The sequence below is a fragment of the Zootoca vivipara genome, chromosome 5, assembly GCF_965207765.1.
Source record: "Zootoca vivipara chromosome 5, rZooViv2.hap1.1, whole genome shotgun sequence".
In the NCBI taxonomy this organism is placed as follows: Eukaryota; Metazoa; Chordata; class Lepidosauria; order Squamata; family Lacertidae; genus Zootoca; species Zootoca vivipara.
This window is the reverse complement of record NC_142588.1, coordinates 52679586-52696899: the sequence shown is the minus strand read 5'-3', so window position 1 is coordinate 52696899 and position 17314 is coordinate 52679586. Positions and strand designations below refer to the sequence as shown.

The window sequence follows — 17314 nt, the reverse complement described above, 5'->3', positions numbered from 1 at the left end:
TTTTTAGGTGCGGAGAAATAGATTTAAGATTAGGGAAGCAGTTAAAAACTCAAACAAGTTGCCCAGGAAGGTTATAGGATCTTTTTTTCTTGGAAGTATCACCATCACCATCATCAATAACAGCAACAGCAGCTGGTCAATTGTCAATGATTTTTTTAAATCCTGGAGTAAAGAGTATTCTGCATATTCTAAAGAGGATTTGTAGCAGCCCTGCATGAATTGAAAAGCTTGCGCAGAAAATGATTTAACCTGATCATATTTCAAACTCATTTTATTCTACAATGCAGAAGATATCTTCAACTCAGGGGCTAAGGAATTGCTTCAGCTGCCACTGACTTTATCAAATAATTGCATGACCGGAAGGCAATTGAAGATGACCTAGTATCACCATCTCAGGAATTTCTATAGCTAAGGATTCCATCCTACCTTAGTGATTTCCAAATTGTTGGCTGTTAGATTATCATCCAGAAGTATGGAGGTCATTTGGTAAGGTGCTTTCGAGGTTGGGTCAAGATGGGTGAGGTAACTACTACAATAGCAAATTGGTTCTTATTACAAAATATCACCCTTACACAAGCAGAGATCAGGATCAACCAAGACTGCACAATGCCAAAAGTATATGTGTAAAGGAATTTAGGCTGTGAACCCCTACCCATTTATCTTGCACTAAGCTCCATTGAATTCAATGGGACTTGTTTCAGAGTTGGCATTTATAGGAGTGCCTCATTCATTATTGCTGTGGCTTAACCAAGCAACCCATTTTGGGGTGATAATGCAAGTTCTTCTTGTTTACACATAATTTATTGTCTGATGCACAGACATTCCACATTTTCCTGGGAGAATTCGTATCTCCTTCAGTCAAGGCATTCTGCTTCCTGCTTCATTACCCAACTCTCCAGATTGCACCTGTTAAATGTGTTCTCCCTCATATTGTTTAATCTAACTCTTCTCTGCCTATACTATCTTATACCTGTGAAGAAACTGGTTGTTACTTGCACTGTCTGCATAACCATGGTTTGACTGTAACCCTTTCTTAGCTAGAGTGTAGGTGGCAAAACACTGTGCTTGTTCTGCAACTTGAAACTTCAGTGTAAAGTTAGTTTGATTTTATGTTCTGGTAGAGCTAGGTTCTCATTTTGTTAATAGAGGTGGGGAAGGTTAACATTCTTACCCCAATGCATTGAGGGGCAGAATGGGGGTTCATGCCTTTGAGCCCTGCCCCGCACCCTGCCCACACCAGCCTGCCTCCACAACTCAGTGCTTTTAATAACGCTCACTGCAGTCAATCAGTGGAGGTAATGGACTGAAGAGCAGGCTGCATTGTGTCTGAGCTGAGCCTGCAGTCATGCCACAAAAGCTAGTCTGAGGGGGGTGGGTGGAGGGTTTTTTCCCCTTGCTATTACAGTCCAGGGGGAACCATTCTGCATTTCAGACACTTCTCCCTTGCTCTTAAATAATTAATAATTAACCAGCAGAGGAATCTGGGCCAATGATTTCTGGTAATGCAACTATTTCAGTTTGGGTTTCTGCCTGCCATACCCACAGATATATGCAGGAGCGATGTACTGAATGGAAGCATTTCTCTTTTTCAAGAAACTTCATTTTTATATTTAAATTGCATAATGATGGAGGTGAAAAGCAAGCTTCATTGACAGCTGGACTCAAGATTTCTAAATAAATCTGTTTTGTGTTTGCAGTGAAATTCACAGAGACAAAGGCTTTGTTTTGCTTACAAGCAAGGGTACCTTGGGGTTTAGAAACAGGCAGGCAGCCACTGCTTTCAACAGCTAAGAAATCAACGATATTTTTCCTAACAATTTATCAGAGTTGCAACCCCAGATTAGAGAAACCAGAATAAAGGCTGAAGGACAGGGCATGTTTAGGTGCCCTTGAGTTTCTTTGGTGCTGCGATACTGTATATGTCTGTAAAATGCTTTGAGTTTTCTCTAGCTATTTTGGAGTCACAAGTCTCCTCCTTATGTAAATAATCATGACATATGCCTCTGCTCATTGCTGAGCCTGTGAGGGTTGGAAAGTGGGTGGAGGCTGATTTCAGGCTTCTGTTGTGTGTTCATGAGTGTGTTATTTATGTGAGAGTCATTAAATCCCTCTGTGTCGGAGTGTGTCTGTGTCTTGCGTGCTGACAATGATCGCACACTTAGAGTTCTGCATCTCTGCCCAGTGAGAGGAGAAACTGCAAGGTAGCCAAGCCACCTTGCGCAGTACGATGGGGGGACAGCTAACCAGAAGCACACTATACGGTAAGGAGCTGGCCAGCAGCACTGATGTTTAGACAGCAAATTCTTAATGTTGGGTAGATTTCATGCCCTTTGCCTAACCCTTCTGCAGCAGGGGACAATATGGCTCAGAAAGGTAAGCGAGCTACAGCAAAGAATCTGTAGTCTCTCCTAACTGATTCTCACTTGGTGCCTTTTCCTTTAAAGAGAATCTTCTTGCTGGAGATGTTTTTTAAAAAAATGCAGAATCGTTAGACGGCTCTGTGTGTGTGTTTTATCTGATCTAATTCCATATGTCGCTTTTGTTTTATTGCTTCGGCCAAATATTTGTCTGCAGAGCACTGCTTCCTGCTCTAACTGATGCCCTGTAGGGAAAAAGACAGAGAGAGAGAGAGAGAGAGAGAGAGAGAGAGAACGAACAGTTTGTGGCGTTGACATGAAGGCAAGACAGTTTGCAAGGCTTTCAGAGGAAACATTCATTTGAGAAAATGGATCAGGGTTTCATCTTTTTAAGATTCCTCCGATAGTGGGATTTTGCACTCTGTGTGTAAAACTGTATTTGCTTTACGGCACAGCTGGAGGCTTGGAAAAGCTGCTTCATTGTAAATCCATTTGGTACAGTACGCTGCATGTCTTTGTAGGATAATGACTGGAATGCATAGGAGAAGAGGGTGCAGTATTGCAGCGTTCCAAGCAGGTTAATGCAGAGAATGTAAAACTTTAGGATGTGGGACAAAATCATATAGCGCCTGCATGCTTTTATATGATTCAGCAAAGGGAACCTATATGGGTGCTATCATGGGCATGATGCTACCATAATTTCAGACACATTGATTTCAGTGAAAGAGTTAAGCGAACGCCTAACTTATTTTCATCAAAGTTGATGGGGACAGACAGGGCTTAACTGTGACTGGATAGTGCATAATAGGGTTCATACAAAACCTCTTTATTCCTTTGGGTTATTATTTCTCTTCAAACTTTTTTATGTTGCGTGATAAAGTGCTTTTTATCTAAAGTATTTGTTCATGGGGGCCCATAACTCAGTTTCAAAACAGGAAAATAACAGAGTTGGTTTATATTGAAACTGCGCCTTTGTACAGAAGTTGTGACAGTGCATATGATATATAATTTTGTTTTCCAATATGAGATGTTGGTAGGATTGTTTTCATTTGTTGTGTTTCCATACTTCATTAGAGTCTTCAAACAGTAAACCAGCCTACTAACTTATTTATTTATCACTTGCAGTGGATTCTGACGACAGTTTTAATAGTTTTGCTTTTCGTTGTCCAACCACGTTTCTGCCCTTTCCCCCCAGTGTATCACATGTCACGTATTGTTTGCAAAATAACGTTTACGTATTGTCATAACAAAAATGAGGAATCCAGCAAGAAGGGTTGGGTTTTCTTCTGCTGTTTAAAACTATTAATCTGTTAGTGAACTTTGCAGGGTGGGGGAATCTTGACTGAATAAATACTCCCACGGGTCCATGTAAATGTATATGATTCTACTTGGATGCAGCAGTCAGTGGCTACTTCTGTGTAGTGTAGTCACCCAACAACTGCACTGCTTTCATTCTCTTGGCTTTATTCATTCTGGGGAGGGGGAAAAACTTAGCTTAGGAAATAGGAGGTACAGAGACATACTAAATCTACCATCATAGAGGAGAAAGAACTATAAAGAAATCTACATACACAAGAAACGATAGCTACAAACTGACCACTTATGGAAAACCATGCTAGAAATAAAAAAACAAGAACTTTTAAGAGTCTTACAGAAGCAAGAGAATGAAGAACCTCACTGGGTTCAAGTTGGATATGTTTCTGAAGGGGGCATCTTTCTTTGGGGCATAAGATACTGCTACAGTTTGAGATAGGAGGTTGGTTGCATGGCATAGAGTGGTGCCCAGCTACAATTGTTTTTCATGGAAGACTCAATAGATAAAATTTACTGGCTGATTTTCATATCTTGGATCAGGAAGAGATTTCCACTAGACTTCATTGCTTTGTAAGTCTGGATTTTGGGGACATGGAGGCTTGCTTTTCCATGTATTTGGGCCTGTGTACTCACTCAATTCATATGGAGCTATCTGTGCTGCAGGAATCTTCCTGCAATGCATCTGCTTTCTGCTTGATTTACAGTACGTTCTGGATTACACAGACTAATCCACTGGGTTAGATGTTGTCCTGGTTTGCCTTTTTCAACTTATCTTGTCTCCTTAACTAATGTTCTGGCACAGAATCCTAGCCCCGGTGCACTCTTTCTTGCGGAACTTACACAGAAGTAGAGCTATAAAATAAGTTCTTCTAGAGCATTGTCACCTACAAAGAAGTAAACAGTGTCCCAAATTTCAGCCATCTTCCAGTTACTAGAAGCAAAAAAAGTCACCTCAAACTTAAACAAAAATACAAAGAAATCTTACTGATTTTTGCCATTGGGTGCTTTTTTGTCCCAGCCAATGGGAAATGTTGGGGTAAAACTAAAAGAGCATGGGACATTTTAAAGAAACCCAAGAAATCTATTTATCTTTGTCAGCGGGGTGCTTTTTTTTTGTCTCAGCCAGTCAGTGGAAAGTCCCTTGGGTTTTTTAAAAGAGAACTTGATTGAAGAAAGTGGATAAGTGACTCTTTTCTTCTGACACCACTAAACGATGCATTTTGCTACTATGAGATACACCTACATTCTGGCAATGGTAGTAAAATATCCCCCAGTTTGTGCTATGTTTCTTTGCAGTGTTGCATAATCAAGAACAGGAATATAGTGGATACTGTACATTAATTTTTTCAGGGTACTCTGGGGCTCCCCTTGTGTTTGACTCAGAAACTGCAGTTAGTTTAGAATGCTGCAAAACAACTGCTAACAGGTGTGAGTCCGTGTCAACATATAACACCTGTGGTCAGATATCTGTACTGTTTGCCGATTTAATACCAAGCCAAATTCAAGCTGCTGATGTTAGTATCTAAAGCCCTTAACTTGGGTCCAGCAAGATTTTACCTGCAAGATTGCCTTACCCCATATATGCCCGCTTGACTGTTTAAATCTGCGGAACTGGCATTGTTACAGGTACGACATAATACCCATTCAGCATTTGTAACAAATCAATCTTTGGAACTCCCTGCTTATTGATATCAGCCAGGCACCTTCACTGTACTCTTTTTGGCATCTGCTAAAAACTTTTTTGTTCAAACAATTTCCCCTGGATATGTAGAATATTGAATTTTGTTTCCAGTTTTCCATTGATTTTAATTATTTTTGGAATGTGACTAGAATAGATCAGGAAGACAGGAGGCGTATTTCAAAAAACCAAAATGCACGACGAAAGGAACACCATGATAATGAAAGGAGTCGGGGCTGATTCTTTTGAACAGCATGAACTTTTGTATCGATATTCAAAAAAAAGAGTTCAACTATATTCAGTAAGGAGTATTCCCTTAGTAAGTATGTTTAGGACTGCTGCCTAAGCCTTGGATCTTGTCATCATATACAGAATAGGTGCACAACAGGCAGAAACTGTTCAGACTATCGCAGGCTAAACTTGGTGCAAACAGTGGTGATGCTTTGCATATGGAAAGTGGAGGAATATCACACGGTATATCATCCGCTAGGGGAACATATACCATTTGTGGAATGGATTGCTCCTCTCCTTGAAGTCCTTACACACCTGAAATCTACTCTGGAGGGTTGTAGGCCCCAATGGAGCAGACTGGGGAGGGGGGCAGAGACTGCCAAGGGGAAGAGAAGAATGGGAAGCCCACTTGCTCAGTGCTGATTATCAAACACTGTTTTTTAAATGCTCAGTCTAAATTACCTAAATAACCTGAACATGACATGGATTTGAAACACAACATACCTACATGAGCATACAATTTGAATATATTGAAATGAGCCTAAGTACATTAGTACGTATGTTACAGCAGCCGTCTTACCAATCACTGATAAACGTAAATCATTTAACTACAAATGAGTGTGCTTTCTGCCTCTTGTCTAATGCTCTTAAAGCAAGTTATTTTGGGCTATAGTTGCATGTTCAAACAACTTTTGTTCCCATTTAAAAAAAATGTGGACAATATGGGGGTTTTGTATATCATGTACTTATGTGTGCTATTTTGCCCTATGTTTCGTTGGAATATACTTGGTGTAAGTAAGAAGAAATAATCAAGGAACTGTTCCCCCCACCCCACTTAGTCCTATCGTATAACTGATTTGGGTTCAGTAAGTAATTGCGGTAGGGTGTATTCATTATGATAGTTTTTTTTTAAAAGGTACCTATATATTTGCACTTCCAATATTAGGGGTAATAGTAAACTTTATCATCTGAAGTTCACTGAAGGTGATCTATTATCCCAATAATAGTTCTTCTTCGGGAGTAGAAGGAGTGGCTGTGACTATGTTTTTAGTAAATTCCCAGTGATGGAATAACATTGGGCTTCTTGTTAGGGTAGACACATTTCCTAATTTGCAGGCGACAATCCTATTTCAAAGGCTTTTAGAAAACGGTCCTCTCTTTGAAGGTGGCCTCTATTTGAAGTCCAAGTCTAGCTTAAAAATAAGGAAACATAAGAAGGTTAATTCATCCCATCAAGAGTTAGCACCTTGACAGCAGGCTTCCCTGCTATGCTGAGATGTATTATATTTCTAATTAAACTATAGTCTTCATTTCTGAATGTGTGCATAAATCAGCACATTAAATATTATGCAAATTGGTGCCTTTTTTGGTGATTGGCTGCCCCTTTTTTGGTGATGCGCAAGTGACCACCTTCGTGTTGTAACTGTGTGGATGAGGCCAAACATGGTAACCAGCTGGAGGAACAAAATGAAGTTGCCCAATAATTGTTTTATGAATAACCCTTTTTTGGATGGTAGAGGAGACTATTTACCTTAACGTGAGATCAGGCGGAAGCAATAGCCATTAGTAGAGTGGAAAGCAGATGACTTGTTTCCCACCCTATAAGCTAACATTTGGTCTTGTAGGGAGGCACACGGTACTGCAATTATACCATTTATGGTAGCGGGTTAAAAGTTATTGTCTAGTATAACAGCTGTTCATAGTAAACATACACTTTATAACATACACTTTCATTGCAGTGCAATGATATTGAAAATAACATACAAGGGAAATGCAGCCAGTCTTCAGCAGAGCCGGGAACAGACACCAAGGGTCTTGTTTCCCAGTTCTGTGTTTCTGATCACAAGACTGTAACATTTCTCTCTGAGTTTAAAAAAATAAGAATCTTTTAAGTACAGTCATACCTCAGTTTAAGTACACCTCGGTTTGAGTACTTTCAGTTTAAGTACTCCGCGGACCCGTCTGGAACAGATTAATCCACTTTCCATTACTTTCAATAGGAAAGTTCACTTCAGGTTAAGTACAGACTTCTGGAACCAATTGTGTACTTAAACTGAGGTACCACTGTATTAGATGTTTCTCTCATTGCATAGGGCACTCCATTTTATGTGTGCTTATTTTGGATGTCTTGTTTTTTTACCAATAAAAAAAATCGGGTAACTATTTTCCACAGAGATTTCTGCTTGCATGACTCTTCATAACATGAAAACAAGCAACAAGACAACCAACCTTTGTGATCAATGTTTCCTGTACAAATTACCTCTCACCTGTGCATAGCATAGTCATTTTGTTTCTACTGGCCAAAAGGATACAAGTGCTCCTATTTCCATCAATTACCATATGCAGAAGCCATGTCAGAATTCCAACAACTCTGTTTGGAGGAAGTATTCTCTCACAATCTGAACACATAAAAAAATTCCTTCAGTAGCACCTTAAAGACCAACTAAGTTTATATTTTGGTATGAGCTTTCGTGTGCATGCACACTTCTTCAGACCAACACTTCTTCAGACCAACACGGCTACCTGATCTGAACACATGTGGGAGATTACCTTGGGACATTTTAAAATCATCACCATATAGAGGTCTTGTGCAAGACCTGCTTATCAGAATTTCACTATAGCAAAATGTCAGTCTTGCCCAAGGCCTCTGTATTGAAGAAACCCACATGCTTCCGTTTTGGCCATTGTGAAACACAATTACGGCAGTCTTGCGTTCTTGTGCACTTCTTGTGTGGTTTTTTGTTTTGTTTTAAGTATGTGGACATAGGTACAAGAATACCTTAGTGCATGCCCAGAATGGTGAAAGGGTGAGGGGGTGACAGTGGAGAGCGAGGGGGGGGGCAGTTATTCAACAGAGAGGCCAGAAAACATCATAGACCTCTGGCTGATGTGCATTGGGGGTGTGTGTCTAAGACTAAAAGTGGAATGTGTAGTTGATCACATGTCAATCATGCACAGAGAGAAACTTGGTCTGAATGACACATTTGCAACATAAAGCCCCTGTATGTAAGCTTCCATAGAATCATAATATTATGGTTAAGGTTTATTTCTAATAAATCTTACATGGGAAACCAAAGAACTTGCTGAATCAGACCCATCTAGTCTACCATCTTGTTTCCAACAGTTGGGAAGCCAGGACTCTTTCTTTTGTCCCCCAGCAACTAATATTCAGAGGCACAGTGTCTTTGATCCTGGAGTTAGGACCCAGCCACGATGACCAGCAGCCTTATGCTTCATGAATTTGTCTAATCACATTTTTAAACCATATGGCCATCACTACATCTTATACTGGCATGTTTCATGGTTTAACTTGGTGCTGTGTGAAGTAAACTGTCCTGAGTCTTCCAGTGTCCAGTTTCATTGGATAAACCCCAGTTCCTTGTATTATAAGAAAGGGAGACCAGCTTCTCTATATATCCACATTCTCCTCACCAAGCATAATTTCATACCTCTCGGTCATATCCCTCCTTACTCACCTTTTCTCTAAACTAAAAGAGCCCCAAACATTGTAATTGTTCCTCATAAGGGAGTTGCTCCAGTCCCCTCATTTTGGCTTCCCTTTTCTGTACCTTTCTCAGCTCTACAGTCTTACATTTGAGATGTGGGGATCAGGGCTTTGCACAGTATTCCAAGTGTGGAATACCACATTCTACAACAAACCAGCCTTTTAGTTTGTTTGCAGAGACATCACAAGACTCCACATAGTGATGATTGAAATGTATACAGCAAACTCTGCCTGGGTAGGGAGCTGCCAAAAGCTACGTTTTGCCATGATCTTTATAACTATGTGAATAGGCCCTCTGGGTTGACTTATGAAGCTTGTAGCAACATTTTAAATGCCACAGTTGGACTGTTGATGTTTTGTTGTCTGAAATAGACAAGAAATCATTTCCCTTCCTACCCCTTTATTAGTTTAGGTAGGAAAAAGCTGCAGCAATATGCATGTATGGATGTGAATAACTTGCACATATCTTCCGGGGATTTTCTTGCCGGTCATGGTTCACAATGAATTAAGATTCTGACAGCAGTGCAATTGGGCATGCATATCCTTCCCACTTGAGCATTAACCTCACTCTGTAAACATGATATCCAGCAACAAAGTATTGGTGACAAACAGCAGATTTTGTTTTTCAGCTACGTTACCAGTTATATCAAACACCTCATTTACAGTTTGGAAACCTATCATTAACAGCAGAAAATCAGTGTACGTGGGGGATGGGGTGGAGGGACGGGACCCCAGGCCAAATTCAGCCCACCAAGGGCAGATGCACACCATACATTGAAAGTGCAGTCAACACTCATTTAAAACACATGATTTCCCCCAAAGGATTCTGGGAACTGTAGTTTGTTAAGGGTGCTGGGAATTGTAGCTCTGTGAAGGGGATACCACATTCCCCGGGATTCTGTGGGGGATGTAATGTGCTTTAAATGTGCACTGGAGATGCTTTATGGTGTGGATCTGCCCCAAGTTTTTCTTTTTTGCTCTCAGGGTCAAATCTCTCTCTAGAACACATACTCTACCCTTACCCCCCAGGCCACATTTAATCTGTTGTGTTTTATTCCCAGCTGCTTTGTGTCTTGCAATTTTTTCCATCTTTCATGTTTGTTACATCATAATATCCTAACCTTTCTGGATTTAAACTGATCCCCATTCCTATTTATTTCAGCATTTGTAGCTCAGACCCCAATTGTCTGCATATTTGTCCACCTCCGAGGCACATTTTCCTAATAATTTGACTTGCAAATGTCTAAAAAGGGAACCACCCAAGTTCAAAACACTGCCTCATTAAAATGAATAATAATAGCTTGATAATGCCAAATGTTAACCTCACTACTGTGGAGATGCAGTTATTTTGCTCTGAATGGGTAAATAATCTACAAACAGAGGACAGCTGAAATAGAGCAATATATATTGTTTCTAGATGCTGCTGCAAATGTGCCAGGATCATCCCTCCCCCCCCCACACACATTTGGTCCACTGAGTGTTGCTGTGAGATGAAGATGCCAAGGCTTTTCTTTAATATCTATATACAGCATGGCCTTTATATAGTCTGAAAGATGGTATTTGTTTGCTTTTCTAAAATCAGTCCATCTTAGGGCTGGATTAACTGATACAGAATACCCTGGGAAGAATGTTAACGTTTACTAAAAAGGGGGTTACCAGTGTTATGCTATAATCCTGTGACTTTGGCAGATTTCAAGTGAACATCTGAGGTTACTTTGAGTTGAATAGTAGAAGCTGCTGGGGGGGGAAGTGTTATGCTGTCCTTGTTTTACTATATATATATACAGAAGGAGTTTACATGCATGTGGTGGTGTTAAAAACCATACTTTATCCGAATGGTTATCAAATATACTTTATTTTGAATACTTGCTGTAATTTAGGGCATATCTGCACACATGTATTTGAAAGTTCCACTCCATTAAATGACTACTATGAGAGGAGAGAAACTCCTTTTGATATTGCAGATGCACAGTTCCCATTTGCTTCCCCAAGCAGCAAGAAGTTCCAGCGATTCTGCTGCCTGCATCTGGCTTCCTTTTGCAGGAAGAGATCACTAGAGACTTTGGTAATTTATAGTATTGAATGTCTCCACAAATATGCAGGTGGAACACAAGTGGGAGGCAAGCACCATGGCCTTTCTAGCAGGCACCAGTCCCTAATACCCCAACACCAGTTCCCTGGAGCAGGGATTAGCCAAGGTGGCACTTCCATACATTGCTGGACTTCCAACTCCCAGCAGTGTCAGCTAGCATGGCCCAATGGTCAGGGATGACAGAGTCAGTCCTACAATACACCACAGAGGCACCCTGAGATCCTTTCATCAGCAGCTCAGCCATCACTCTGTGCATCTCAAAAAAAAGGACAGGTTTTTCACATACAAACCTTCTGACAGCCCCTACCTTCAGTTGTGGGGGATGGAGGGAAATAAAAAACACCTCCTCCAAATAGCTCTCACATTCCTGGGATGTGTGTCAATTCACTATCTAACAACTAGTTCCCAGAAAGATATATGTACCAGTCATCTTGAGCCATTTACCTGGAAATCCCCAGCTAAAGGGGTGGCTGGCTTTACTTGGCCAGTGTTCATAACAATACTTGCACTGTTTTAGTGGGAGAAAGCAGTCTGAGAATCATTTTGAATTGTGGGAACGACTGGGGAGAAACAAACTATCAGGCTCCAGATCAGAAAAGTCCTAAGCTTCTTCCTCCTCCTCTTTGGGCTGTCTTCTGCCAGAGGAGATGCTGTAGAGATTGCTGGGGGAATGGGCTCCCACTATTCCTGCCACCAAGCTTTCCAAACAGAGAGGAAAGGAAGCAAGGAGGGGAAAATGATGTTCTTCTTGTAGGCATAACACACACCTCTCCCAAACACTGCTTCCTTTCCCTTTTCTTCGCTATGTTTGCTGTGTAAATGATGCTATGAATTGCTTTGCTGTTTGTTGTGGTTGCCCTTTGTTTTCAGGAAACAAGTTGAAAGTACTGGGCTGTGCCCCACACCAGTTAATTCTACAGCAAGCTTGTTCTAGTACAGGCTAATCTAGTGATTCTTTAGAGAGAAACTTTAAATAATGTCCGAACCATGACTCTTATGAGGTTCTGGGCATCATATGCACTTTTGTATGAAGCTCTAGGCAACATTGTTTCTTGACTACAGTATTCACATTTTGCACTCACTAACCAAGCTTCTTCTAGAGTATATCAATTCCCAGGTATCGAACGAGGAAGAAGAGAAATTAATAATTACAGCAAGTGAAGTTCTGGCTTCAGACAAGCCCAGTGATTGCACATGGACATAAGGACTCTGCTTATTAATTACCCGATTAGGAAACTAATTGCCAAGGCAATGCAATTTGTCTCAAAATACTTAAAATCAATTGCTTTGGAAATTAACCAGGTGTAACTGTTAATGCAGTATATCACTTCTGAAAGGTGGGAATGGTAAAGCTGGGCATTAGCCACGGCCCCAATTCTAGTAGAAGACCACTCACCAGTTGAGAATCCTGCCATTCCCAGTTTGCATGAAGTATCCATTAAGACTGGATACAAGTTAAGAGAGTTCCTAGTTTCATGTCCTAATTTTTCCAGGTAAGTGGGGCCCCACTGAAGGTACTGTATCAAGGGCACCCCAAATAATGCAGCCAGCACTGACTGTACAACAGGGACTATTTGCTGAGCTTATAGGATGGTGTAGCACACACAGGTTGTGTGTTTATTTTCGCTACACAGGAAAAGCACAGAGGATGTGTGCTGGCAACAATTTGAGAATGGTCAGGTACATTTCTGTTTTACTGCTGGAACACACATCTGGCTTCTATCAGAACTGTGACAATAGATGGCATCTTGACAGAAAAAAAGAAGCATATTCAGCTATTCTGAAGTTTCAGCAGCCAGCCTCTGACCTTCACTTCTCATGACACTGGCCTCAGTTCTTGAATTGGAGAAAAGCACAATCTGCAAGATATTCCATTTGTGCTTCATGTATAGTTTCCTCTTGCTTGCAGCTCATTTGCATTTAATCATGAGAGGGTTGTCCTTTGGGGACGTGAAGGTGGTGTTAATGTTTGCACGCCTTTCAAACATCTTGATCAGTCTCTGGGTTTTTGATCTCTCATGCCATAGCAAAGAAACTGAGCACATGCAAAGCAACCCATATAAAACAAATGAACAAAGGTAGAAGAAAGGAATGAACCAGGAACAGGAGGACACAAGCATATAGTGGGCAGCAGTCACAATTCCTAATGCATTCTTTCAGTGCACAGTAAGGTGAAGCAGGAAAATTGTAGCAATGCCACATCCAAATCAGTTCCTAAGTGCTTTCAGTGGAGAGGCAAGCTGGATGTGTTCTACACATTGCCACTGAGCTGCATTGAATTGTGGATGTAGACATAGCCTGACACCCTTCTTCTTTGAGTGTTTTTTCGGTCTGTCTAAAGATTATGTAGGCTGGGTGAAAGCAGGTGCCATCCCACCCCGTCTTCTAATTCAGTTAAATCCACTAAGGGATAAGTCCTAAGGACTTGTGAAAGGCAGCTAAGGTGCTGTTGGATTCCGTCAATCTCCCTCTCTGCAAATGGAGAAGGAAGTCTGCCATCAGAAGCCTCCATGGTGGTGTTGGAAAGTTCCACCACGCTTCTGCTGTTGACTCTGATGTTAGTATGAAATGAAAAGGCTGTGTTGGGAGAGGATTGGGGGGTGGGGTGGGGTGGGGGGTGGACCTTGAATCCACACAGGGTTCAAAGCCTTCTGGTTTTCCTGCCACACCCTTGCAAAGGGAGTAAAACTGCAGTAGCTCTGGGGCTAGCCTAGTTTTCCCCCCTCCCCATTGACACCAATGTGAGGGATGGGGAAAGAATGATCACTAAGTACAAAAAAAAGGGTGAGGAAAGAAACTGCTCCTACCTTCTGCCCAAGCTGGGATGAGCTGCTTTTGATAGTGCCACCCTACTGCTCACCACCTCAACCTGTGTCCACCACTCCTGTCCCTTCTGGGCACCTTGTTAAGGCACCTTCCTCCCACCAGCAGGGCCTTTCTCCAGGTGAGGTAGTAGGGGTGGGGAGCATGTGCCTGCAGGCTGGAACTGGCCCTGGCAATGCAGCTGAGGCTGAGTGTAGAAAATTTGTTTGCCCTCTCTGGGTGTGCTGAAGGAGGAAGGGTGAGTCGTTTGTGGGTCCTGATGGCAGGCTTCTTGCTCAGGAGGGTGCTGCTGAGAGCTGTCTGGGAAGAGTGGAACCTCCATGTTCTGGAGCAGTCTACCTAAACTGGGCTGTGGGCCATGGGTTAGGGGGCTTCAGAAGGGAGCTGTAATAATAACTGAAAACAAGTTTGAGCACCTTGGGGTGAACCATCACTGCTTCTGCCATTAGCCAGAAATCACTGTTTATTGACTGACTGTTTTTTTAAAAAATTTTTTAAAAAAAGCAATATGTTCCTCAAATTCTTTCCCCACTTGCCTTACTTGTTTTGCCAGAGTTTGTGTTCCTTTTTGTTCTCCTCATTTGGACAAGATGTCCATTATTTTTAAAAAAGAATAATTTTATTGAAACTTTTTGTGACTGTTAAAATGCAAAACAAGCAAACCCACAAGGAATCCTCCTTGCCTTTTATAGTTGCCTCGACTGTGTCTTCATTAACCACACTGGCACCCTCTTGGATTTTTTGCTGTTGCTTTCCTAATCTGCGATCTATCTTAGTTTATATTTCTGTGGTTTTCAATAATCTCCAAGCATCCTGAAAAGATTCACCCCTGTTGACTCTCCCTTTCAGTTGTGTTTCATGTCTCATCCCACAGTATCCCAAAGCAGCATCTCCCCCTGCTCCCTGCTGGCTTTTTCTTGACTTTCAGCTAAACCATACGATTCGGTATGGCTAACTTAAACCAACACACCCTCATGCACAAACCAAGCCCACTGCAGCCAACCAAAGGCAGTCAAACAACCCCTCACCCACCCCAACCTCTCTCACCACGGAGGAAACATAAAAAGCGAATAGAAAGGGAACCTACCCAAGTGATGCCAACACAACCCCCCCACACACTAAGTAAAAAAAGAAAGTTTTACCACCACACCCCCTCTCTCCTGTCCCCCTCTTTCTTCCCAACCCTATACTGCATAGAGCACCAATGTCTCACAACAAATGTAACTGATCTGTAGAAAACACAACCTGAAGATAGAGACAATGCATGTGCTTTTGTAAATGAGGAAAAGCTTTAATAAAAACAAACAGACAGAAAACTCCACAGTTTCTTTTAGGTCAAAAGCATTGTTTTCTTTAGTTAAAGTTGATACTATTGGGGTGCAGGTTCTGCATGGATACAGAGTACCCATAGACCTGCTTATGGAATTGGCCATGGGCTGCTAACTTGCCATGGTGGAAAGTTTTCATCCTTTAACATCACACAACACTCTCTACTTATGTGAAAAGCTGAACCTTTTAAGAGACTGTAGCAGAATTCCTCATAGTTCGTTTCCAGTGACTGAGGGGGAAAAGAAAAGAAGAATCTGCCCTGAAGTGAAGGTTGCACTCACAGGCCAACATACTGATCTCATAAGTGGGAAAAGTCAGGGACCAATGTAATTCTACTTTAATGAGCCAGTGCTTTCTGTGTGGCCCATAACACAAGAAACACCACAATGATTCACAACTGTTCCTGCCCTTTAATCCATTGATATTGCCTTGTGTCATTCACACCCACTGAATTTTAACCATTGTTTTAATTCTTACGATGGTTCCGTATTACTCATTTATTATTCCTGTTCTGACTGTTCCCAGTTTTTTCCAGCTTTTTTGCATATTCAAAAGGCTTGGCTTTTAACAGCTCTGCACCTAATTCTGTCTCATACTCTTACTGGAATTTAATAGGATAGATTCCAAGTTACTGCAGTGTGCATGGAAAATGTGCCCAGGATAGGCTTTCCATTAAAATGTATTTAAACTGGAAGAGAATGCTGGCAGGTTTACAAGTATTCCAGAACTAGATCCCCAAATACTATGACTAGCATTTCTTCTTTCTTTCTTCCAAAAGATTAACTGCTGGTTTATATTTAGCAGCAGGAATGGTTTTTTTAAAGAAGTGTACTCTATCTGAGGCCCACTGAAGGAGAGCAAACAACTTTTACGTTGATTTGTAGACCATGGAAATAAAACATGGCCGTAAAATATTCACAGCTGGAATCTCCTTTTACACAACTGGTGTTTGAAGTGTGAATTGCTATTTACACTCAGTCAGCATGCAATTCTGGTGAAAGCTGCATGTTTAGTATGTCTATATTAAATTTCATTACTCTATATGACAGGAACTGTAGACAAGTATTGATATTCTTCTTTCAAACATACCCTCCATCTTGAATGAAAATAGCATCCAATTGTAACTAAACATAGAGGAAGGTCTGTTTCTTGATTTCAGGGACCATCAAGCAAAATTTGGTTATGATATCTTAAGAGGTATGTGAATGCAGAGGGGAAGAGGTGCAAGGCCAAGAAATATTGCTGTCCAAAGCAGGGCACAGATGGTATCCCTTCCCTAGGGCCAGCACTTTAAAAAGTATTGCTGCACCACTCCGACATCAACTCCTGCCTTCATCTGTGCTGTCCTCATGGTGCCACCTGAGCAGGCCATCTCACTCAGCTGCCTCTGCCACTTTCAAGGTGCAAATATTTATTAATCTATTGTGGAATAAGCTTTTGTGAACTAGTTCCTCAGATGCTTTTGAAGCGTTATCCTCAGTTGACATGTCCTAGTTTGGAGCTTACTGTCAGGTGCCAAATTGTGTAGAACAGTGATTGGCATCTAGGTGTTGGTGAACTCCAACTTCCACGGACAGCAGTCAGTGTGGCTAATGGTCAGGGTTGATGGGAGACATAGTTCAGCAACATCTGGAGGATCACAGGCTCCCCACCACAATGTAGAAAGTTCTTTATATGGGGTTCCCAATGTGAGAGTCCATTCTTAATGGTTTTCCGCCTGCTAAACAGGACCAAATGGAAACTCTTTTCCTTAATGCAGTAAGCAACTGCAGATGAAACCCTAAATGCACTTTTTAGGGCGTAAGCCCCATTTAACAGAATGAAAACTTACCTCCGAGTAGGCATGCATAGAATTGCCCCGAATCTTTACCAGCATTCGTATGATAAACTTTAACCATAGCTCACTGAAGCTGCAGCTCAGTCAGTGAAAATGTTGGCCCAATGTGCAGCTTGCTGTGAAAAGTGTGAATTCTATGTTGGGGATT

The 17314-nt window shown here is 41.4% G+C and overlaps 1 protein-coding gene across 6 annotated transcripts in view; it reads left to right on the top strand.

Moving 5' to 3' along the window:
• Nucleotides 1-1950: 1950 nt before the first annotated feature.
• Nucleotides 1951-17314, top strand: part of NEURL1 (neuralized E3 ubiquitin protein ligase 1) — a 96577-nt gene continuing 81213 nt past the window's right edge. Inside the window, exon 1 of one of the 6 annotated variants that reach the window (XR_004693686.3) lies at nt 1951-2261. Coding sequence is in view for 4 of the 6 variants with exons in the window: in XM_088669627.1 (XP_088525753.1) it covers nt 16679-16730 (52 nt within the window). In the remaining 2 variants the exon portion in view is untranslated. Of the gene's footprint in view, nt 2374-13959; nt 16731-17314 lie in introns of those variants that run through there. The other 5 variants (XM_035133362.3, XM_060274717.2, XR_015950002.1 and 2 more) reach the window with 5 other exon arrangements.